Here is a 25,524-nt window from a genome sequence, read left to right on the forward strand (position 1 = left end):
TCTCTTTTTGTGCCGCTACCATACTGTTTTGATTACTGCAGCTTTGTAATAAAACTTAAAGTCTGGAATTGTGAGGCCTCCAGCTCCCCCCCCCGCCCCGGCCCCCGGATTGTCTTGGCTATTTGGGATCTTCTGAGTTTCCATAAAAATTTCAGGATTTTTCTAGCTTTGTGAAAAATGTTCATGGTATTTTGATAGGGATTGCATTGAATGTATAGGTTGCTTTGGGTGGTATAGATGTTTTGACAGTATTTATATTGTTTTTCCAAATCCACAAGCATGGAATGTCTTTCTATTTCTTTGTGTTGTCTTCAAGTTTCTTTCATCAGTGTTTTCTAGTTTTCAGAGCACAGGTCTTTCACCTCTTCGATTAGGTTTATTCCTAGGTGTCTTACTGCTTTTATTGCAGTTGTAAATGTAATTGTTTTCTTAATTTCTCTTTCTGTTGCTGCTTGATTATTGGTATATAGAAATGCAGCAGATTTCTGTAGACTGATTTTGTATTCTGCAAGTTTACTGAATTCATGTATTCTCGCAATTTTTTGTAGACTTTAGGGTAGTTTTTATGGGTGGTCTTTAGGGTGTAGTGGTCTTTAGGGTTTTCTATACATAGTATCATGTAATCTGCAAATAATGAGAGTTTTACTTCTTCCTTACCAGTTAGGATGCCTTTATTTCTTTTTCTTGTCTGATTCCTATGGCTAGGACTTCTAATACTATGTTGAATAAAAGTGTTGAGAGTAGACATTCTAGTCTTGTTCCTGATCTTAGGGGAAAGCTCTGATTTTCCCAATTAAGGATCATGTTAGTTGTGGGTTTTTCATATATGATCTTTATTATGTTGAGCTATGTTACCTCTAAACCTACTTTGTTGAAGGTTTTTTGTCATGAATGGATGTTGTACTTTGTCAAATGCTTTTTCTGCATCCATTGAAATGATCATATGGTTCTCATCCTTTCTCTTATTGATGTGATGTATCACATTGATTGATGTGCAAATACCGTTAACTGCTCTTGCAACCCATGAATAAATCCTACTTAATCCTAGTAAATGACATTTTTAATTTATTGTTGCATTCGGTCTGCTAGTATTTTGTTGAGGATTTTTGCATCTGTGTTCATTAGAGATATTGGCCTGTAGTTTGTTTTTTGTGGAATCTTTATCTGGTTTTGGTATCAGGGTAATGCTGGCCTCATAGAATGCATTTGGAACTTTTCCTTCCTTTTTTGTTTTTTGGAATAATTTGAGAAAAATAGGTATTAACTCTTCTTCAAATGTTTAGCGGAATTCTCCTGTGAAGCCATCTGGTTCTGGACTTTTGTTTGTTGGGAGTTTTTTAAATTACTGATTCAACTTCTTTGCCGGTACTGATCTCTTCAAGTTTTTCTATTTCTTCCTGTTTCAGTTTTCGTAATTTATAGGTTTCTAGGAATTTATCCATTTCTTCTAGATTGCCCAGTTTGTTAGTGTATAGTTTTTCATAATATTTCATAATATTCAAATATATTGTATTTCTGTGGTGTTGGTTGTTGTTTTTCCTCTCTTGTGATTTTATTTATTTGGTTCCTTTCTCTTTTTGGTAAGTCTGGCTAGAGATTTATCAATTTTATTGTTTCAAAGAACCAGCTCCTGTTTTCATCAATTGAACTCCAAAAAGACTATTATCTTTTTAGTTTCTATATCATTTATTTCTGTTCTAATCCTTATTATTTACCTCCTCCTGCTGGCTTTAAGCTTCATTTGTTCCTTTTCCAGCTTCTTTAGGTGTAAAGGAAGGTTGTTTATTTGAGATTTTTCTTGCTTCTTGAGGTAGGCTTGTATTTCTATAAACTTACCTCTTAGAACTGCTTTTGTTACGTACTGAAGGTTTTAAACCATTGTTTTCACTTTCATTTGTTTTTGTTGTACTTTTTAATTTCTACTCTTTTTTTAAAAGATTTTATTTATTTAAGAGAGAAAGACAGTGCAAGAGAGAGCGCATGAGCAGGGAGAGAGGGAGAAGCAGACTCCCGGCTGAGCAGGGCGCTTGACAAGGGACTTGATCCCAGGACTCTGAGATTATGACTTAAGCTGAGGACAGACGCTTACCAACTGAGCCACCCAGGCACCTTTTAATTTCTTCTCTTATTTCCTGATTGACCCATTCATTGTTTAGTAGCATGGTATTTTAACCCCCATGTATTTGTGATTGGTACGGATTTTTTTTTTCTCATAGTTGACTTCCAATATCATAGCATTGTGGTCAGAAAAGATGCATGATATGACTTCAGTCTTTTTGAATTTGTTGAGGCTTGTTTTTTGGCCCAATATGTGATCTGTTTTGGAGAATGTTCCATGTGCACTTGAAAAGAGTGTGTATTCTGCTGTTTTAGGTTGGAATGTTCTGGATACATCTGTTAAATCCATGTGTTCCAGTGTATCATTGAAAGCCATTGTTTCCTTATTGATTTTCTGTTTAGATGATCTGTCTATTGATGTAAGTGGGGTGTTAAAGTCCCCTACTATTACTGTATTATTATCAATTAGTTCTTTTATATTTGCTATCAACTGTTTTATGTATTTGGGTGCTCTCGTGTTGGGTGCATAAATATTTACAGTTTTTATGTCTTGTTGGATTGGCTCTAATATTATTATTTAGTGTTCTTCTTTATCTCTTGTTACAGACTTTGTTCTATTTTTTTTTTACAGTCTTTGTTTTAAAGTCTAGTTTGTCTGATATTAAATACTCTCAACATCAGTTTGCATAAATGTTTCTCCATCCCTTCACTTCAATCTGTGGATGTTTTTAGGTCTAAAGTGAGTCTCTTATAGGCAGCATATAAATGAGTCTGTTTTTTTTTTAACCCGTTTTATCACCCTATATCTTTTGAGTGTTTAGGCCATTTAAATTCAAAGTAATTATTGATATGTATTTATTGCCATTTTATAACTGGTTTTCTGGTTGTTTCTGAAGATTTTCTCTGATCCTTTGTCTGTCTTTCATGGTTTGCTGGTTTTCTTTAGTGGTAATGTGAATTTTTTTCTCCCTATTCTTTGTGTATTTATTAGTGGATTTTGATTTGTGGTTACCATTAAGTTTATGTATATATATATGTGTGTGTGTGTGTGTGTGTGTGTGTGTGTGTATATATATATATATATATATAATATAACATTTTTTGCATATAATGGTCCATAGTAAGTAGATGCTTGTTTAAATTTGAACTTACTCTTTAGTCCTCTCCTCCCCACATTTTAGGTATAGGGTGTCATATTTTTACATCCTTTTATTCTGTGAGTTCCTTGACTCATATTTTACAAAAATATTAGTTTTTTATTTTTGTGTTTCCTACCTTCATATTGTTACTTTTGGTTTTTTATTTCCACTCAGAGTCCCCATTAATATTTCTTGCAGAGCTGGTTGAGTGGTCACAAACTCCTTTAGTTTTTGTTCATCTGAGAAACTCTTTATCTCCCTTTCTATTCTGAATGACAGCCTTGATGGCTAGAGTATTCTTGGCTGCAGATTTATCCCATTCAGCACTTTGAATATATCATACACTTCTTTCTGGCTCACAATGTTTCTGCTGAAAAGTCCCCTGATAACTTTTTCGGGTTTCCCTTGTATGTAACTGTCCTCTCTTGTCTTGCCGCTTTTAAGTTTTTTTCTTTATAACTATATGTTTTGCCATTTTAATTATTATATGTGTTGGTGTGGATCTCCTTTTGTTGATTTGTTGGTTTGTTGATCTCCTTTTGTTGTTGGGGGTTATCTGTGCCTCCTGGATCTGGATATCTGTTAACTTCTTCAGATTAGGGAACTTTTCAGTTATTATCTCTGTAACTAAATTTTCTGTCCCCTTTTTTTTCTCCTTGTGGAACTCCTATAATGCAAACAGTAGTACTTTTGATGGAATCACTGAGTTCCCTAAGTCTGTTGTCATTTTGCATAATTCTTTTTTCTCTTTTGTTTAGCTTGATTACTTTCCATTACTCTAACCTCTGGGTCATTAATTCATTCCTCTACTTCTTCCAGCCTACATTTATTGCATCAAGCATATTTCTCATTTTATTTATTGAGCCCTTCCTTTATCTCTGCTGTGTTATTTGTTATTTCTTTGTTAAGGGTTCACTCATGTCTTCCACTTTTTTCTCAAGTCCAGTGAGTATCTTTATGATCATTACTTTAAATTCTCTATCAGACATATTACTTTTATCTGTTTCACTTAGGTCTCTGTCCGTGGCCTTTTCCTGTCCTGTCATTTGGACAGAGTCTTCTGTCTTCTCATTTTGTCTCAGTCTCTATGCCTGTTTCTTTTTTTTTTTTTTTAAGATTTTATTTATTCGGGGGCACCTGGGTGGCTCAGTGGGTTAAGATTTTATTTATTTGACAGAGGGACAGAGAGATCACAAGTAGGCAGAGAGGCAGGCAGAGAGAGAGGCGAAAGCGTGCTCCCTGCTGAGCAGAGAGAGCCTGATGCGGTGCTCGATCCCAGGACCCTGAGTTCATGACCTGAGCCGAAGGCAGAGGCTTAACCCACTGAGCCACCCAGGTGCCCTCTGTGTTTCTGTGTATTAGGAAAGTCAGCTACATCTCCTGTTCTTGAGGTCCTGTAGTACCCTGCAGTGTAGTGTCCCCTGTTACCCAGGTCCTGCCACTTCAGGGAATATCTCTGATGTGTACAGCATGTGGTCTGTTGTTGTGTCCTGGCCACTTGATCCTTCAGGCCAGTCATTTACAGAGGCTTTTCTTTGCCTTGTGTGGGCAGTGTTTGGTGTCTGGCCTGAATGTGGTGCATTTTAGTAAGTTGTGCTCTGGTCTGCTTGTGAAATGAGACCTTTCACTACTGCTGCTGGGGCCGAGGCCCTGCAAAACTGCGGTCAGAAGATGTGCTGTGGGCAGGGGTTTGAGCTGGTCTTCTGGGGTAGGGGGATTGTCTTGTTGCGTCTGAGGCAAGCATGACTGGGAGGGGCAGTTCCAGCACTGTAAGCAGTTTAGGTTGAAAGTGTCAGGCTGGGCTAGTTCCCGGAGGTGGTTCTGTATTTATACGAAGGAGTAGGGGAGGGAAATGGCTCTGCCAGTTCCTTTGTTGTTCCCAGAGGGGTGTCTTTGTGAGCTGCCTCTCTGGACCAGGTCAGAGATGAGCAGCTAACCTCTTTGCAGTGTGCCCCAAGCCCTCTCCAAATCCCTATTTCCATGTTCTGTGTCCCGGACTGTTTGCCCTCCCTTTTCTCCAAGAGCAGCCCCAGTGCCTTGGGGCTTTATCTGAACCAAACCCAATGACCTTCGGAACTCCAGGCTTTAAGCTCCACAAAAACTCACAAAATTTAGCCCCTCTCACTTTCCAAGCCAGTTGCTATGGGGATTTGTTTTCTTCGTGGCTCCCACGTGTGTTAGTCTGTCTCTTGTCCTTCTCTGCAACAGCAGCTCCTGGAGTCCTTTTCTCTCCCAAACTATATTCACACTTACTACCTTCTTCCATGTGGTCCTTCTCTGCCTTTAATTATGGAGTTTGTTCTCCTAGTCTTCAGGTCAATTTCTGGGGTATTTAGGGTGATTTGATAGTTATCTAGTATGAGGTGACCCTAGGGTCCTCCTACTTCTAGAAATGATTTAGATATTTAATGGATTCAATTTGATTCATCATTTAACCTAATTCAGCAAAACTTTAAGGTTTTTAGGTTATAAAAACATTGGGAAATCTGTTTAGATGTAATATTGTTGAAAAGTTCATTTATAAATGTTTATCTTGTTTATATCTAATTTACTTATCCTTAATAACTATGTTTAGGTGACATATAAAAACTGTATTAAACATTAGACAAAATCAGCCATTATCCTAAGCTATTAATTTTTGTTGACAGATCTTGTAAAGGACAACATGAACTTATTTGGGGACTAGTAAACTGAAGTAGAATAAAAGTTCTATATTTAGTGTTGGTAACTCCAGAGACCTGTCTTTTTAATTAAGCCATCAGCCTTAAAATATCAGATATTTTTTCCAAACCATGTGACCTTGAAAAATATTTGGGTTAGTTTTTTTCAGAGAGTTTTAGAATGCCCAATCTTTACAGGTGGTTGCCTTAAAACCAACTAAATAGAGCTCTTGTACAAACTAATTGTAGCAATACCACCCAGAAGTAGAAAATACCACAGAGCGACAACATATAAGTATAGACACACATGAACATACAGACAGAGAGCCCCTGTGGCTTTATATTTTAACTTGCTGCCATGAAGTACGTACAGAATTTACTAGTTGTAAAAGTTAGATCTCAGTTGTTTTTCTGGTAGATATGGAATAAGGTTATCAATCTAGATGGTCAAAGTTCTTTTAGTATTTGTGAAGACACTTAGGATTTGAATTTCTCCTGGCAAATCAAGTTCCAAATGACCTCTCCCCCTTATGTTTTTCTTGATAAGAATGACCATCTAAAATTTGTATTTTAAGGCGATGGACTAGAAAGGATTTCCTAGAGAAGACCAGTAGAATCTTGAACATTTACATCTTAAAGACACAGGGAAAGAATGCAAGCTTCTCCCAGAAGGACTCTTTTTCCCTTATAGTCAGAATTTTTACACTTACAATTTTGAGATAGGGGAGATTGGGGGATTGGTAAGGGTTAATCTGATTAACCCTCCATGTGTGCACCTGTCATCCAATCAGGTTTTTGTCCATACGCTCATCTACCTGTCTGCTCATCTACCTGTCCGGTAGTTCACATGGGAAGGGGTGGAGGGCTCCTTCCAGGGTGGCGTATAATCCTTTCAAAGGCAGTTTCCTCTTAGGGCAGGGGTGGGGGTGAGGGGTTGACCTTGTCTCTGTCTACCTTTCTTCCACTGTCTTTCATTATTTGTAAAGGAGGGGACAAGGTAAGTTTTTATTTTCCTTGCTCAGCTGGGCTCAGGAAGTAATGTATTTACAAAAACTCTTGAGGATCCTCCCTAGGTTTAGTATATGTGCTGCCGAAGCGAGCACAAGGATCCTCCCTAGGTTTAGGAAATTATTCACCTATGGACTTTAGTTTGGCCTTGAGCCAAGGAGCGAAGAGTATTGGCTGTAGCTTCAACTGGTCTTCTTCTACAAGTAACTGTGTGATGGTCTGTTTGGAGTGCAAGGCAGTTCATGGGAGGCTGACTAGGATGAATACTCAAAGGACAGAGGAGAATAGTGGCCGTTATGTCAATTCTACAGTCTTGTTTTAGGTACCTTTGCTCATTTTCAGTAGCTGTTTACAGTGAGTCTTTTAGTGAGACTGTTTTGGAATTTTGAACCTTTTGGAGGCTTCTGCTTGCCATTTAAAACAGCTGTCCCACTCTATCAGTAAATTCCCTGGTACTGACCAGGAAATTCTTTGTTGACTGGTAAAAGGTTACATTCCTGGGGCAGCAGTGGGAGTGGGGGTATTGGTTGTAACTGTAGTTGGGTTCAGAATTAAGTCTTGGTTTGCTTTTGGATTTGTGGTTTTCTTTGGAACAGCAGTAATTTTGCGTGTGTGTAATACTCTGTCCTGCGTTCATTGTGAAGCTTCTCAAATTTGATAGACTGTTAATTTCACCCCAGCATGGCTGCTGGTTAGAGCTTGTAGGTCCATATCTACCAGCAACATTGGGTAGGTTCTTGTCAAGGAAGATGACTGGACTCTCAGTGCTGTCATTCTTCAGATGTGCCAAGATGAAAAAGATGGGGATGATCTGTGCTCAGAGACCTTCACCATTTCCAGAAGGATACGGAACTACTTATTTTCCTTTGCCCTGCATTCTCTAGCCATTTATTTCAGATATTTTTTTTCTCTTTTTGAATGTATTCGATTGAATCATAGGAGATTGCTGCTTTTCAACTCTTTTGACCTCTAAAAAAGTAGCAGTTTTATAGGGTTTAATCTGATATACACAAAAGGCATTTTAATATTTTCTAGATAAAAATGGGGCCTACAAATCCAAAATTATTTAATTATTTATTCATAATTGTTCATTTATATTTATCCCTTACCTTAAGTTGTTAGGGTTACTGAATTTTGGTTTTTGGTTTTTGCTTTTATTATTAAGGACCTATAAACTGTCAAAAACAGGGGCCCTGATTTTAAATACAACTCCGTAACAGTCAGATAATATCCTCATTAATTTGGAGGCCACCAGTTCGGAATGTGAGATAATTTCAACAGTTGCTAGATTGAAAGTCATCCTTAATTTAGCACATCTTTTCTTTAGAAAGGAATTGTGAAAATTAACTGTAGAAACAAGTATATAGAGGAAATGGTTGGGAGAATTAACCATGACATACAAAGAAGTGATAATGATAGTAAATATTATCCATTCACTGAAAAACCTATTGATGTTTATCAGACAACGTTTTTTGTTTTTGTTTTTTTGTTGTTTTTTTTTTTAAAGATTTATTTATTTATTAGAGCACATGCAAGTGCACGAGCAGAGGGAGAGGCAGAGGGAGAGGGAGAAGCAGGTTTCTCAGTGAGCAGGGAGCCTGATGCTAGGCTTGATACCTGGATCCTAGGATGGTGACCCCAGCTGAAGGCAGACGCTTAACCAACTGAGACACCCAGTCACCCCTCAGATAATGTTTTTTGAAGCCTAGTTCCAGATTGCTTGAAAAATATTTTGAGTACACTCAAAAGATTAAAATAGTGTTTCTTGAAACATAGCCTATCGTTCAGACTTTTTCCTTGTTAGTCTGGCTTTGGATATATTTTTATATGTACTTAGTACTGACTTCACATTATCGTAGCAATATAATCTTTTAATCTAGAGGGACTAAAACAAAATACTTTTCTAACCAAACATAACTATTTCCTTCTATACTTGATTTTCTTGAAGTAGTAGATTTTGTGTGATGTGCTGTGATCTCTGCACTTCAGGTACTATGCTGTGATGGTGACCATGTTCTTCACGGTCAGCGTGGTGAACAACTATGCCTTGAATCTCAACATCGCCATGCCCCTGCATATGATATTTAGATCTGTAAGTGCTGCCTGCTGACGGGCGTGTGTGCTTCTGGGAAACCTAAGTGGGTCGATTGAACACTTGACAGAAGTAGAAAGGTCTTATAACAAGTAGAGTTCGGCGTCTAAGAAAGGTCTCCTGGATTTGTGAGCAAAGGCTGGCTTTCGTCTGCACAGTAAGGCTGAGAGGGGACAGTTGACTTTCATCCCTCTAAGATCTTCTGGGTGATCAATAAAAGGAGCTAACCTGGATAACAGATTTCATGTTTAATTTCCGTCATCTGATCGATTTTATATTCAGACTTGCTATGAATGTTATTTAACTTATTTCTCACCACTTTTGGTTTCTTTCATAAAATTATGTTTACTTCTAGTACATAAAATTCGTACTTCCCTTTTTTGGTTTTTTAACTTTTTAAAGCAAGAGACTTTTGAGACCATTAAGTAAAGGGAAATTCTTATTTTTTAAATATTTACTTACTTTAGAGAGAGTGTGTGCATGCACGGGTGCAGTGAGGGGCAGAGGGAGAGAGTCTCAGGGAGACTCCTCGCTGAGTGTGGAGCCTGATGCAGGGCTTGATCTCATGACCCTGAGATCATCACCTGGGCCCCAGCCAAGAGTGGGACGCTTAACCGACTGAGCCATCCAGGTGCTCTAAATAAAGGGAAATTCTTAAAGATTTCTATTTATTTATTTGAGAGTGAGAGACAGAGCATGGGGGTGGGAGGGAGCAGCCAGAAGCAGGGGGGAAGCAGACTCCCCGCTGAGCAGGGAGCCTGATGTGGAGCTCCATCCCAGAACCCTGAGATTATGACCTGAGCTGAAGGCAGAGGCTTCACTGAGCCACCCAGGTGCCCCAATAAAAGGAAATTCTTGATGAAGATGGGGTTTCTCCCAGAGCAGCAGAGGTTTTTTTCTTCCTCTCACTTTTGGAGGGAGATCTGCATGTAGTTTGTATGTAAGTACATAAGAATGGAGTGCTCCCTGAAGAGCAGGAAAGACTTCAAGGGGAATGTAGTTAGGGTTGCAAAAGAATGCAGAATTGGTGACCATTGGAATTATAACATTTCTGTGTAGTCTGACATTTCTGGGAGATTAAAGATACTATCCTCAAAGGGACTTTTCAGAGCTAATTATAATTACAAAAGTGACTTTCAAAGTACGGAGCACGTAATAGACTTTCAATAAACTCTTGCTGATTGAGTGACAGCTTTCCAGAGACGAGAACGATCCCTGCACGCCTTCTTTCATTAATTAAAACCGGGGGAGAGGAGAAGCTTAGCAAAAGCTCTCATAAATGGATGGAAAAATGTAACAAAATTAAGTCTACAATATAATTTATTTCTGGTAGCCTTAATTTCAGCTCTGACCAATATTTAGAGAATTGGTCATTTTTATTCTCATTGTTATCTTCAGAAGGTGTTATTAATTTACATAACAAATTTGTATGCTTTACTTGTTGCCATTGTAAGAAAAGTGGACCTTACTAATTAATCATCCTAACCACTTCCTTTCTGGCTTTTTCCTACTTGTCCATGTTTTTACTTATCTCGAGTTATTTTCTTTCCTTGGTGCACTAAAACTCTCTTACTGTTTTCTCCTTTTACAGGGTTCTCTCATTGCCAACATGATCCTAGGAATTATCATTTTGAAGAAAAGGTAAATAATACACTTTCATATTTTGTGTATAGGAGGGATATCCTGAGCCTCATCCATAGGCTGGATTCCTTTCCTCGTAGTGGTGATAAGTTTGCTCTCGATCACCTAGCTTGTTTCTTGGTTTTCTCTGTGCCGGTGCTGTGCATCCCAAGGCCTTGGACCAGGTAAGGGGCCCCACCTGTGGCTTTGGAGTTTTTTCTCTGTGTAGAACAGAATAGCTCTTGTCATCCCTGCATCTTTAGTACCGTGGTAACCTCCAAAGCCAGCTGATCTAGAACTTTACTGTCCCATGTGGTCTCCACTAACTCCATGGGACTCTTGACATTTAAATTTCAGTTACGTGGGGCGCCTGGGTGGCTCAGTGGGTTAAAGCCTCTGCCTTCGGCTCAGGTCATGATCCTGGGATCGAGCCCCGCATCAGGCTCTCTGCTCGGCAGTGAGCCTGCTTCCCCCTCTCTCTCTATCTGCCTGCCTCTCTGCCTACTTGTAATCTCTGTCTGTTAAATAAATTTTTTAAAAAATAGAAAAATAAAAAATAAACTTCAGTTACTTAAAATTAAATAAATATTTTGTTTCTCACATTTCAAGTGCTCAGTAGCCACACGTGGCTACTGGCGACCATGTTGGAGAACCCAGACAGGGAACATTCTCAGCCTCGTGGAAGTTCTTGGACAGCACTCTCATAGAAGGTGTTTATCAGTACGACATGATGAACTGACGACACCCATGTGAGAGAGAAAATTCCTAACAAAGAACCAAACAGCCAAGAAGATGGGACAGAAACTTTCAGGACTATTCTATGTAGCTGTCACCAGGGCCTCTCTCTGGGACATGACGGGGAAATCTCCGAAACACCTGGGATACTTTCTCAAAGTATTTGTCTTTCACCTTCGTTCTGAGCTTTACCCCTTACTCCCAAGGAGGGAGGGCACTGGGGAGAGTCAGCGCATTCAGTCTGGAATGTTTCTCAGGGGAAGTTCACCCTCACTGTTAAGATCACAATTGTACAAGCTCAGGCCAGCTTTTCTCTATTTTTGGTAGCTAGCCCCAGGGCTAGAAGTCTCTACCAGCTTAGAAAGTGCTGACAGTTAATTGTGGCAACCTAGAGTATTTAAGTAGTAAGAGCTGTGTGGTAAGAAGGACAGTTGTCCTGTCCTGCTAGGCTCCTTATCATGAACCCTTTATCTTCGGAGGCTTAGTTCCCAGATGAGTGTGACAGTGTGACTGCAGCTGACTTCTTTTCCCGGTCTCCACAGAAGTGTTCATATGTAATGGGTTTGTTACATTGAAGTGACTGCTACCCTTCTTGGTAGTGTAGACTTGACATTGGGGCAGACCCGCAGGCCTTCCAACCATTGAGTTTGCTCGTAATAGGGCTACAAAAGAACATATTCTAAAAGGAATGTGTTCTCCTGAGAGTGTTCTGAAATGTTAGGGGCCTTTCTTTTTTTTTTTTCCTTTTAATTTTATTTATTTATTTGACACAGAGAGAGAGAGAGAGCACAAGCAGGCAGAGCAGCAGACAGAGGGAGAGGGGGAGCAGGCTCCCTGCTGAGTAAGTAGCCTGATACGGGGCTCGATCCCAGAACCCTAGGATCATGACCTGAGCCGAAGGCAGTTGCTTAACCAACTGAGCCACTCAGGTGCCATCAGGGGGCTTTCTTTTCTTTTCTTTCTTTCTTTTTTTTTTTTTTTTAAAGATTTTATTTATTTATTTGACAGACAGAGATCACAAGTAGGCAGAGAGAGAGGAGGAAGCAGGCTCCCTGCTGAGCAGAGAGCCCGATGCAGGGCTTAATCCCAGGACCCTGGGATCATGACCCGAGCGGAAGGCAGAGGCTTAACCCACTGAGCCACCCAGGTGCCCCCATCAGGGGCCTTTCTTAATCATCTCCGTTGCCCTGGAGAGCTTGTATTGGGTCTGTCCTCTTGCATCTGTCCAAGTAAGCCCTGTTGACTCTCCTTGCTGTGTATCACCCAGAGAGCAGGAATTCCCCTCAGATAACCATCTAATATCAGGAATTTGTAAGTTATTATCTCCTTTTGTGTATTTTGAGTGGAGCCCCTTAGGTTCACAGTGTGTTCCTCATTCCAGGATTTGAAGACCAAGTCAATACTTACCTCATCCTGCCCTTTGTTAATTTTTAGGCCTATATTACAAACCTCTCCCTGTCTCGATCTTTCCAGACTCCAGAGTGCCCTTATTTTTCCATCTGCCTCCTCAGGGCCTCTTACTTCATCCTGCCTCTCTCACCAGCAGTTTGCTCTTGGCCCCGATCTGCTGCTTAGCCAGGCCCGCTGGCCTGCTACGAGGTGAAATGACCAGAACTATACAAAGTACTTAACTAGAAAACCTTGACTGGCTCCTCCTGTAAATTTAATTCCTTTTTGTCCTTGCCTGAGTCCTTCCGCTTTATCAGTACGAGCCCAAGAGGGATGTTAATGATGTTGTTTTAGTTAATATGAAATGCCACTGTTCTTACTGCCAGTGGTCCTATTAGGGTAATATTTCTTCCTTTATCCAACTGCGCTGACGTTTAAAAACATTTAAGTCAGTCAGAGGTGTTAAAAAAAAAAAAACCCTCTCCTGACAATGGGCAGTTGAATGATTTTTTTTCGCCCCCCACTGAATCCTGCTACTTGTCCCTAATGATCCGTTCTTCCTCTTGTGTGCTGTGTCTCTGACGCTTGGGTTTGGGTCCTTGAAGACCGGAAGCGCCATCGGTGGCAGCTCAGATGTGTCCGACTTTCCCTGGGACCCGAGCAGGAAGGCATAGCATGTCTGGCCTATGTCTTTTTTTGTTTTTGTGTTCTGACGAAACAACCTCTCGGTCCACAAACTAACAAACTATTTTAAGCAACGCCAAGAAAGGGAGTTGAGTCACCAGTCAGCACCCTGCTTCGTTCTCGCCCAGACTTGTGTGTGCGAGCCCGTCCGCTGGATTCCGCTGACGGGCGTCCTCACACAGCATCTGACTAGGAGCATCGCGTGGAAGTTCGTACCTGTGCTTGTCTTCTCCTGAGGTGTTTTCGTTCTTGTTTTCGCAGATACAGCATTTTCAAATATACCTCCATTGCCCTGGTGTCTGTGGGGATATTTATCTGCACTTTCATGTCAGCAAAGCAGGTGGTAAGAATCGCTTCACAAATCATTTCTCTTCCCTGCTTGCCGTGGGGACCCCGGGGTGTTTTATGGACGCAGTACAGTGACATGCTTATGCCATGGAAGGATTTGGGTCTCTGCAAGAGAAGAGCGGAGGGGAGTGGGCAACACAGAACATTCCTTTGTACCCGGGCACGTTGCATGTAGTTCTGGTCTCTCTACCTGGTATTTTCTGTCTTTCCTAGACTTCCCAGTCCAGCTCGAGTGAGAATGATGGATTCCAGGCATTTCTAAGGTGGCTGCTAGGCAAGTACAATGATTACAATAAAGCTAATTGCCCCCGAAGGTCTGTTTGCTGAGTTTTCTCCCAAGGGATGGGTTTCTTGGCAAGAAGCTTTGGCTAAACAGATTATGCCACAGCAAAGAGAGGCACCTGGGATCACCTATCTCTGCACTTCGGTGTTCAGAACATGAAAACAGAAAATGTCCATGTTCAGGGTAATGTATTCTACAACATGGTTCCACGATTTCCGTGGCTGCCATTGGTATGGAATGAAAAGCGCACGTCTGTTTGCCTATCACTCTCTCTGAGCGAGTGCATAGTCCTCCGTTTCTTCTTGGTCTGTCTCCTGAGTAGAAGCAGTCAATTTCCAAGGGACTCATTTCTAAATCTTAGATTCATTTTCTTCATAAGTTAGCTTTTCCATAATGAGTGTTCCCAAACCCGACTGATCATCAGAGTCTCCTAGGGAATTTTTAAAAATATGAGTATCTCTTTGTGGAATTCATTAGACCACTCCTATAGAGCTCTGACCTCGTGTTGTCGGATGCGGAGGTGAAACTCTTTCCAAGTGCAGTCCGTGACAGCAGTAACAGAGTGAGAGGAAGCCGAAGAGAAATAGCAATGAAAGAACTAGAATCTCCCTGCCGCTTGGCTTTGAAAATTTATCCCTTTAACGTTGCTCTTCTTCACAAAAAAAATCATCATGAACTGTTAGAAAACACTTTATCCAATAAGAAAAATTTGCAGAGGATATACAATTCATGGGGAAAAATTAATATCTGATCACTGTATGTTCAGCCTCAGTACTCTTAGAATCAGAGAGGTGCAAATTGAAACCAAAATGCAGTACTTTTTTATTTTTGGCCTATTAAAATGGCAAGATAGTAAATGATTATTCCCATTGCTGCCGGCGGTGCAGTAAGACAACCATTTTTGTATAAACTGTTTATGGTAGAAATTGACACAGCCTTTCTGGAAAAATTTATGTATTGTTTTAAAAATGTCTGCAACTTCTGACTCTGTAATTTCGTTTGGGAAAGTTTACCCTAAGGAAATCATCAACATTTTGTTTAAAGATTTATGTCCAAGGATATACATTGATTTCAGTGGTGAAATATTGGAAGTAATCTAATCATTCTCATGTTGTAAGACCTTTACTATGGTCCCACCACGTAAAAGTCATGGAGCCGTGGGTTCATACCTTGGAAAAAATTCTAATGAATGGCTTGAAGGAAAATCCAAAAAAAAAAAAAAAAATCCAAAAAAAGGATTGTGAAGAAAGCAAGATGTACATTTGTATATTCATTATGATCCCATGTTAGCATAAAATATATACATAAATACAGAGAGAGAGCAGACTACCAAGGAGTGGGTAGTGATAATGTGGTTGATTCTTACTTCTGTTAAAAATTTTGTACATGTCCTACAGCTGGCTTGTAATAAATGTAGAACGGTCAGTGTCCTTAAGGAAAACGTGTGGAAATGAGCGAATCCAGTGTCTTATAACCTGGTTTTTGTCTCTTCAGGTATTGGGGCACTAACGTTTGCACTTCTGATGTCAGCACGGATGGGGATTTTCCAGGAGACCCTGTACAAACAATTTGGGAAACATTCCAAGGAGGCTTTGTTTTATAATGTAAGCAATTTCTTGAGCCTGAGATAAAAAGTACTGAGTCGTACTCGATTATTTCAAATGAAATATGCATTTTTCTGGTGTAACTAAAGGACCAAGTATTTTTAATAGGCTATGAATGTGTATTCTGAGCCACGGTTCTCTGCGTGAGCCGCTCATGATCGGTCCGTGTGAACCTAGCATGTCCCATAACCAAGAACAACGTCTGCGGATAAGGACCTTCACCCCCAGTGTTCCTGTAGATGAAATCGAGTAAAACCACTATGGAAACTTGGAACAGGAAAATAAGTTCCAATAACCCCATGCAGAGGGGGACATGGGCAAGCATTTGAGGGAAGAGGGGGGACAGCATCCCTCCGGGGAGCGCTCTGTACTCGATGGAGAGTTCCATTGGTTAATTCTCTGTGCTTCTGCTGCTTTTTTGGAAGCTGCTAAGCCAGAGCTGCCCCCTCTAACTGTTCTCTTCCTCCAGTCTGTCCCTATGGAGAGGACATCCACAGCACAGCCCCTCAAGTTGCCGGGCGGTAGAGATGCCTTCGGTCTCAGGGTTCAGAAGTTTGTCACTGCGAGCTTTGGTATTGAAGCTGCAGACAATCAGGCTGAGATATTCAACTGGGGCCAGAGTGTGTGGCCGGGAATTAAAAAATTAAGGAACAGGCTCTCTGGTTCATGTCTTTCTTTTAGAACAGTACCTGGGACAGGGTAGCTGCCCCATAACGGGCTGAATGACTGTGAGTTTAAGCTTCCCTTTTGTGGAGGGAAGGATGCTGGCTCCATTTTTTTGTTCAGTGTGTGGTGATCTCTGACTCCAGTCCGTACGGGCCAGAGCTGCGGCTTGGGGTCGATAGCATGCTGGACAGTGTCACGTGGTCCGAAGCCCTGGATACGTTTAACCTAATGAGTCTGAATTGCTTTTCTTGATCCTGCTTGTCAGACAATTTTTAAAACTGTGAGTCATTGTGAAGCTGCCGTGCATATTCCGTAATACAACTGTATGTAAATTTACACAAACTCTTTCTTCCCATAGCATGCTCTTCCACTTCCTGGCTTTATTTTCCTGGCTTCGGACATTTATGACCATGCAGTTCTGTTCAATAAGTCTGGTGAGTGTGGGATTAGCTGGTGGAATCACCTGACAGGTTCTGGGGCCACTTCTCAGTTTCGCCATGGACTTGACTGATGCTTTTTTCACGATCTTACCCAAATCCCCGCCCTGTGGGGAGCCATCCTGGGGATACCGCGCTGTTCATCAGCCGTTGCAGGGGCAAAAGCTTTTCCAGATGCTTCTCAGTTATTGAAGTGAAATGAAACGATGTAACATTTTCTATTTTGCTTTGGAATTTGTGAGTTTGTGTTTGCATGTGGAACACTTGATGTTTTGAGAATGCCAAAAAATAGCAATCCCACCCCGCAGAGCTGGGACCGTGAGACACCGGGGAGCTATTAGCTCTGTGTGCTCCTGCCCTTCCTTTGCTGCAAAGGCAAAGGCAGACCCGCTCGCACACACCATCCTAGCTCCCTTGGAGCACGGGGAAACAAACCGTGAAGGGGCTTTATTCCAAGGTAAAGGGTAGGAAATAAAGCAGCAGGAATAAGCAAAATTTGTTCAGATGTCTACAGGGTAAGTTAGCTGTTACTTGTTAAAGGGACTGTTTCATCAACTAGCTATAAATTGCTGGTTAACTTGAAGGGGATTACGTATCTGATGTAATTATCGACTAAAAGACATAGTGTTTATACAGGCAAAGGAACACACAGGAACAAATAAACACGTGTAAAATTCAGGCTTTCTGTTGCTCATATTCTAAAATGGTAGGTGCATTTTGTGAAGTGGCAGTATGTGCCCCATAAACTTGTTTGCCATCAGAACCTGCGCTAGGAAGTCGTGAATGCTTTCTGTTGGAGCTTGCGGTGTTGTCTGTCCCGTTCGCGCACAGAAAGTGTATAATGAAGGTAGTGTGTCAAGGTTGGTTTTTTTTTAAGATTTTATGTATTTATTTGACAGAGATCACAAGTAGGCAGAGAGGCAGGCAGAGAGAGAGGGGGAAGCAGGCTCCCTGCTGAGCAGAGAGCTCGATGCGGGACTCAATCCCAGGACCCCGAGATTATGACCTGAGCCGAAGGCAGGGGCTTAACCCACTGAGCCACCCAGGTGCCACTGTCAGAAAGTTTTTAAGGTTCTGAATTACTCAATCATTTCTGACTTTTTTTTTTTTTTTTTGGAGATGTAATTGACACATAGCCATTTTTGACACAATAATTTTTAAGGTCCCTTGAGAGTTTCCACATAGCGATGGACTATTGACATAAAAATATCAGATTCCTTGGGACTGATTTTGATTTAGTTACTAGAATGCTGCTTCTAAAAGTCACAGAGATGGTATTTACGTAAAATCTTTTTTAGAGTATGCCTTCAACTTCTTCAGAATCATCCCTGAGTTAAGTATGTTTTCTTTTTTCCTCTGGCTTGCGTTATCTCAGATGAGCCTGTTATCCTTGAATTTGTGACGAGAATTGAATATCCACCTAAATATTTTGAGTCCTACTGATTGACCCTTACATAGCAAATTGATACAGTGGATCTCTGAAGCTATTAAACAGTAATAATGTTACTTTTCAGTGTTTCAAAGACAGTTGAATACCACATTATGGGGATTTCCCACTAGTCTAGACAGTTTATATTACCTTTATACTTATATATATATTATATATATATGGCTTTTTATGTTTTGCCAAAGAAAAGTAACATTTCTTTACTAAGGAGATCTCACTGTTACTGTTAGAATTTCCCAAGTTACACTGAATAATTCTACCCCCTCCAAACGCCTTAGGGATTTTTAAAGACTGATTATTTGAGAATTACTATGTCCTTAGTCTCTTTGATCTTGAATATTTTATTTCCTCCCAAATATTTGCTATGCAAGCCTCATAAAATAAGAATGTATTTAAAGGAAGAAAAGTTATAGTTCTATAGCCTTAGAAATCAGCTAATTTCATTTTAGCAGTTTCTTTCCAGACACTGCTTACATACATTTTTACATACTCGTCATCCTTGTGTGGATACATTTCATACTTGCTTTTTCACTTGCCTTCTTTTTTGTGTGAGTGTATATAATCTTCATGATTCTTTTTTCATCAAATGTGTCCCGCCTCATTTAGTGAAAGTTCCTTTAAGGCTTACATAGCCATTGAGATTGATTTGGTTTTTCCTCATTATAAATAGTACTCCATCAATGGAGAACTTTCTTCCTTTTTTGAATTAATGAGGATTAGTTCCTAAGAATGACTATCAATAGTTGTGTTGTCCCTTAGTGTGAGCATTATGAAATGGATTTAAAACACACACACACCCATTTTGATACTACTACCAAATGAGTGGCTGCCAATTCCACTACTGCCTTTCCAGATTAGGATTTTATACGTTTTTAATTGTTGTTTTAATAGAGTCTAAAATGGTAGAACCCGGTTTAGTTTTGAATTCTTTGATTACTAGTAGGATTGCATATATTTCCAAATGACATTTATGGGTTGTCTTTACTCTTGGGTCGATCGTCAGTTAAGAGCCTGTCATTTGTAACTTCTCTGTGCCTCGCAGTGTTTCTTCGTAAAGTGGGGTCCTAGTCAGCTGGATGGTGCAGAGTTTATTTTCCAGTTGCAATAAATAATTTCAGAAACCAATGTAATGACTCTTGAGACCGACGTAGCCTGGAATCAAGGCAAGTAAAGTGGCGTATGGGTCCAAGTCTACTTGTAAGGGAAGTAGTGTTGCTGTCTCTGTTACGTTCGGTCTCCGTTCAGCTGTCAGAAATGTGACCGTCTCCCCTCTCCGTCTTTGCAGAATTGTATCAAGTCCCGGTCATTGGTGTGACCGTGCCCATCATGTGGTTCTACCTCCTCATGAACGTCATCACTCAGTATCCTTTGCGCTCCTCTGTTATGAGGTCTGCTCCGTGGTCTTTTGACCGAGGAGTGTTTATTCTTCTAACGGTGCATGACAGGAGTTCCGTCTCTGCCTTGATCTGTCCTGTACTACCGGAGACAGAGCTGCCCATCCAGTTAGTGCCTTCGTGGGGGGCCAGAGAGAGATTAGTGCTGCAGCAGGTCGGTAAGTCACTGGGCACCATAAAGGGACTGCTCCGGGGGGAGGTGTAGAAGTCAGTCGATCACCAAGTAATAGTATAGGACGCGAATGCTCTGTGATTTCTGCTGGAGTTGCTTGGTAGCCTGGGATATGTCTCAGGCTGCCACAAAATTCTGCAAGAAATTTCAAACTAAGACCAATTTTTTAAATGGTTCCTTTGAACACCCTGAAGTACGTTATAAAATCATGAAGGTTCTGAAACCATGAAACAGGTCGAGATTGGTCTCCTTCCTCTGACGTCACCTAGTAGATTGGCCGGCAGAGTTCCTCTTTGGACAAAGAGGTGGAGCCCAGGTCCTATAAAGTAGGTTTGCTGACATTTATTGAAAGCGTTACCTACCTTCTGTCACTACTTGGGAGGGGACCCTCACCGTACACCGGGTGAGGAACTCAGAGCGAGAACAGTGGGCGGTCTGCAGGCAGTTTCAGGGGAGGATCCACAGATGAATGGTAGGACGTTCATTCAGTAAGATGTTCTACTGAGGAAGAGCCTCTGAGCAGCCATAACCCACCCATGTCTTCTGGTTCTTAGAATATGAGCATTTAAACCAAGAGCGATGCCAGAATGTTCTCCCTGGTGTTCTCTCTCTAGTCTACCGAAACCACCTTAACCCCACCCCCCCAGGTACGTGTGCATCCGGGGCGTCTTCATTCTCACCACGGAGTGCGCCTCCCTCACCGTCACCCTTGTCGTGACCCTACGCAAGTTCGTCAGCCTCATCTTTTCCATCTTGTACTTCCAGAACCCTTTCACTCTGTGGCACTGGCTGGGTACCTTGTTTGTCTTCATTGGCACCCTAATGTACACAGAAGTGTGGAACAACCTAGGGACCACAAAAAGCCAGCCTCAGAAGGACAAGAAGAACTGAGGCCTGCCCGGAGCAGAGACCAGGGTCGTGATGTGCCAGGGTCTGGTGAAGGGCTGGCGGCCCTTCCACGTTCGTCAGCGCTGAAGGGTTGAACCAACCATGTACCAGAGAATCCTCAGAAGGAGGGACTTCTCAGATTTCTTAAGGCTGTACAGACAGTGTCTGCGGACTCCAAATGGAAACCCCTCAACCATGAAGTAGAAACAAGAACAGTTCTCTGCTCTTGAACAGCCAGCGCGTTTGTTACTTGTTTACCAAATTATTTAGTACTGTTACTTGTTTATTGAGTTCCGAGTCCCCACAGCTCGTAGTTTTATATCCGTGGTCTCAGACACGGTGGTGGTCTCTCGTTGCCGTTCTGATGATTCTCTGCCACACAGTCATTATCATCCTGTGGCGTCGTCCTTTTTTTCTGTCACCTTCCCCGCGGCCCTGTCAGCCAGTCAGATGCAGCATCTTCAGGAAACAATTGAGCTGAGACACCGGTGACACCGGGACTGGAAAAGAAGCAGTTGTCCCTGTGAGCCGAGCCCTTGTCATACTGGAGCAGGGCTGGTGGGAATCCTTTCCCACATCTTGCCTTTTTTTTTTTTTTTCCCCTATGCAAAAGTCTGTTGCTTTCTGTGCTTAGAACAGACCTTCAGCGTCTCTCTGAGGCACAGTTAATAAGAAAGAAAGGTTGTGTATGACTCGGGAGAGATGTTTTCCCAGCATGAAGCCCTGTAGCTCCGAGTGGAGATGGTGCTGTGGGGATGGCTGGGAGTGGCTGGCCCTCAGCGGCCCCCAGAGGGCCACAGCTCCGGGCTGGTGCCAGTGGGTGCCTTTCCTGCTGGGGAGGCTGCTTAACCAGAGAGATTGAGCTCTGCCTTTCAGGCTGACAGAGTTGTGGTCAGTCAGGCTGAGGAGGAGACTAGTATATGGGGGGTGTGGTGTATAAATCAGGTCCAGTCACAACGAAAATGAAGGGTTTTTTTTTTTTGTTTTTCTTTTTTCCTTCCTTTCCTATGAGGTATCTTAGTGTTCTTGATGGGTGTTTACAGGTGGTTGGGAGAGAATGTATTTTGCTCTGTGTGGAAACATGATGCCCCTTTTGGCTAATCATTTCGGAGGTGTGGTCTTCCCTTGCTGGGGTAATTTTGAGGATGAGGAACAGTATCAGCATAGCGTGTGTAGGAGTGTGTGTGTGTGTGTGTGTTCGTGTAGTTTCTGCAATAATATTGGAGGAGAAAAGAACATGAAAGTCTGTTTTTTATTGCCTCATTTTTTCACTCAGCCTCCTCCCCCACCCCCATCATTAACCTCACAGGAGTATCTCCCTCTTGTGCGCGCAGAGACCTTTCTTTTGCTTTTGGGCACAGACTGTCTTAAACTGCGATGTGGTTCTGCAGATCTGCTTGGCTCACGCTGTGGTGTGGCAGGTTTCCTCCGCTGCCTGCCTACAGCTGGTCTCTGATGGGGTCTGAGAAAGTCCCAGAGCCTTTGGGTCGCTCTGGGGGAGTAACTTAAGCCGCCTCATTGTCGTCCGCATGTTAATCACGGGTTTTCAGACTCATTTGTTGCTCTAGACGTGGACAGCTTTCCAGTGCTGATCACTGGTCTGCCCTAAAAGATGCTGAATTTGCATGGACCCATTCATGGAATCAAAAGGCATTTTCTTTGAAATATGTAGAGTTCTTCAGACTGATGGTGCTACACGTAGCATGTGTTAAATCCTCTTAAAAACAAAAGCTATTTTTTTTTTAATCACTCAATAGAAGAACGTGTCCCTAGGGGCTGTTGGATTGCTGTGTATCTGGAGTCCTAACAGGCTGTCCTAACTCAGTGTCATCCTTTTTATGTTGATGAAAGTTTTTAATAATGGAAATGTGTTGGTGTACACAGACAGCGTTTAATGAGTCTATTAGATTTTAGATTCTGGTTTTAGAAAGTACACGTTCCTCAGTCTGAACACCTCTGCTGGTTTCATTAACAAGAGGTTATATTTGGACAGATTATGGCACTTAAGCAAAAAATGAACGTGTGTAAGAACAGAATGTCTGAAATGCTCTGTGAGTTGCTTTTCGCTCTAGTGGCCAGATGTACGAAAATGTCTAATGGACACTAGAACTTTCATTAACAATTTGTTTTTGGACCATTTATTTCCAGAGGATAACTGCTTTTTCAATCCAGGTTGAAACTAATTTCAACTTTTATGAAATAGGCAAATAAACCATTTTGCAAAGGACCAGACCCAGGCAACGGAAGGAGAGATGTCTATTAAAACGCTTTTCCTCTTTCTCTGGGTCAAAACTATGTAACTGTGTACCTCAGAGATAGTGTGTTTACAAAAGAGATTGGTGTTTAAGACAGCCAAAACTCTACCCTTAGAGCAAAGATCGGATAGCAGATGACTAGCCAGAAAGTATACTGTGTGTGTGTGTGTGTGTGTGTGTGTGTGTGTGTGTGTGTGTGTGTGTACACACATACCTGTGTACCCACTTAACAGCTTGACCAGTGCCATAGTAAATAGGAGAAAGCGGTGGATATTTTAGTTAGATTAATGTAATACCTACATAGCCTTTACCACAATTCTGTCCTCTCGTTATAAATGCTTTTTCATTTTTTGACTTTTTTCTTGATCTTTTAATTTTCCTTTCCATCTAGAACAATCATTAATGTACTTGGTAACTGTCTATCAAGTTTTAAAGTATTTAGACACAATCTGTTCTGGGAAGATCACCTGACATTTTTAAAGCATTCTAATACCTTGAGGTCACTCCTCGAGCACCCGTCCTCCCTTCTGCCTCATTTTGTTTCCCTCCTGAGCCCCACCTCCGGTGTCCGCACCGCACTTTCTGTTCACTTGTGTACTTTTCCACGGGAAATTTGTAAAGTTTCCCACACCTGTAATCTTGTATCTGTTTATGCCTCTATTCTCTGGGGCCTCTCAGATGTTTTTGTGGGTTTTTACAAGGTATTTATATCTGTGAAGCGCGTATTTTGTTAGACATTGTTGTAAGTATTGATACCTGGCATGTGAGATCTGGCCCGTAAGTATGAACGTGAAGGTGAATGTAAAAATGTTTATATGTTTTATTACCTGAAACTGGGGCTGAAAATCTTAACCACCCTGTCCTTCTGTAGTTGGAAAATAATGTTCTTGTTTCTTCCTTTCATCCCGTCTTGGGCTCAGTTTACCCAGCACTGCCAGATGCCTAGGGAATGTGGAAAACGTCAGGAATTATTCCAAGCCAGTGAATTAGCTGTTGGGCTAGTGGACCAATTGGCGGGTCAGAGTGAAGGGGAGGAAGAAATTTTCCTGTCCAAGGTTCTTCCAGCTGGATTAGGAGTTAAATTTCCATGAGACAGATTAACAGGAGAAAAAAAAAAAGGCAGTTTTATTTTGTGTACCCGGAGTCCCAATAATGAAACCGAAACCTAAACAAAAGACCAAAGCAGGCATTTTTTTAAATATACATTTTAGATGGTAAACCTGTCAGGAATTGACAGGATAAAGAAAATGGATGTTTGGGAGCTTTAGTAAGCAATGTGGGCTCTGGTAGTGGATTAATAAAAATATCACCAGGTTTGTTTCTGCGGCTTCACTGGCTTTAAATAAAGGTGGAGTTTTTTTCCCCCATTTTCTTAGTGCGGGGAGGGTACCTTTCACAGAGAAGGGTCTGCGTGTCCTTGTACCTGTTGTTTCCCACATGGTTTCAATTCAGAATCCTGAGTATGCCATCGTGGTGCACTAGGGATGGCCTGCCCGTGGCCCCTGCAGTTCCCTCCTCTGAAACTTCCGTGGAAGTCTCACACATTAAAAGTTGAAAGACTGTTCCATTTCAGTGAACCAGTCTGGGTTCTGACGGGAGGTAGGTAAACTCATTTCAGGAGGCGGTGATGTATTCTCAGTCCAATGGTTCAAATGAATGAATAAGCCATTTCTGTGGAAACAAAAGCAGTGGTTCATGATTGGATCAAATTAGAAACCAGTTTCAGAGTGTACCCAGTCAAGTGGATTTCTGGAGGACAGGCAGTGGCAATCTGATGTATTTTCTGGGTTTGTGAATTGAGTTTTATGGCGATCTTTTTGCGTAGCCCATCGAGCAGCGGGCATGGAGATTGTCTATATAAGAGCTGTTGTGATTTCTCTGACGTTTAAGTTGTTTATGTGCAGTTTGCAGGGCTTCAGGAGAAAGGGCAGTTTTTGGTTATCAAGTTATTCCAAGTAAAAAGGATGGGGGAAAAAAAATACCCAAAAGTGTTAGTTGGGGGAGCTGTAGCCAGGTACTGGAGAAAACGAGAAGAAATCAGGATCTTGTCCAGTTTATAATGAACTGTATTTGAATACAGTATTCACAAAGATATGTTATTGAAAGTTTTTCTCTTTATAATCACACTCATTTTTACCAAAGATAGCCCAATAGAGACTAATTGGTTTGCAAAAGAAGTCCAGTTTTTTAAAACTTGGTTTAAGTGCAGCAAGAATTGTGATTGATCTTATAGGCTCTTTTTGTGTGAACTTACCCAAGTGAATATATTACGAATATATTTTGAGTTCTGAAGGGATCAGGTAGAAGATAAATGTTTTATTCACAGAGGTATGTATATTTTATCAAATTGCTGTAAGTTACAATTATCTTAATTTCTTTAAATCTGGAAAAACAATGTTTCAACAAAAGAAGGTCATAAAAATTATAATCATCCTCAATTCATTCAGTCCCATGTTCTTGTGCTTAAATCTAATTCTTACCGAGTTCAGTTGCATGATCTTAATATTATCAGAAACCTGTACTCCGATTTCTTTCCATGAGTCTCTGTGCAGACGAAACACATTTGAAGGACGGCTTGTAAAAGCATCTGAGTATAACTATCTGGAAACAATGAAAGATTTAAAAGTGGCCATGGTTAGAGATCT

At 41.2% G+C, this 25,524-nt stretch overlaps 1 protein-coding gene across 1 annotated transcript in view; it reads left to right on the forward strand.

Annotated features, from left to right (window-relative positions):
- The window catches only part of SLC35B4 (solute carrier family 35 member B4), a 41,965-nt gene extending 16,648 nt beyond the window's left edge, over positions 1 to 25,317 (forward strand). The window contains exons 3-10 of the mRNA XM_046020703.1: positions 8,855 to 8,957; positions 10,549 to 10,598; positions 13,647 to 13,728; positions 13,947 to 14,007; positions 15,511 to 15,620; positions 16,645 to 16,720; positions 19,456 to 19,531; positions 20,384 to 25,317. Of these exons, the coding sequence (XP_045876659.1) occupies positions 8,855 to 8,957; positions 10,549 to 10,598; positions 13,647 to 13,728; positions 13,947 to 14,007; positions 15,511 to 15,620; positions 16,645 to 16,720; positions 19,456 to 19,531; positions 20,384 to 20,627 (802 nt within the window). The 3' untranslated portion in view covers positions 20,628 to 25,317. The remainder of the gene's footprint in view (positions 1 to 8,854; positions 8,958 to 10,548; positions 10,599 to 13,646; positions 13,729 to 13,946; positions 14,008 to 15,510; positions 15,621 to 16,644; positions 16,721 to 19,455; positions 19,532 to 20,383) is intronic.
- The last annotated feature ends 207 nt before the right edge of the window (positions 25,318 to 25,524 follow it).

This window comes from Meles meles, chromosome 10 (assembly GCF_922984935.1).
Source record: "Meles meles chromosome 10, mMelMel3.1 paternal haplotype, whole genome shotgun sequence".
Lineage (NCBI taxonomy): Eukaryota > Metazoa > Chordata > Mammalia > Carnivora > Mustelidae > Meles > Meles meles.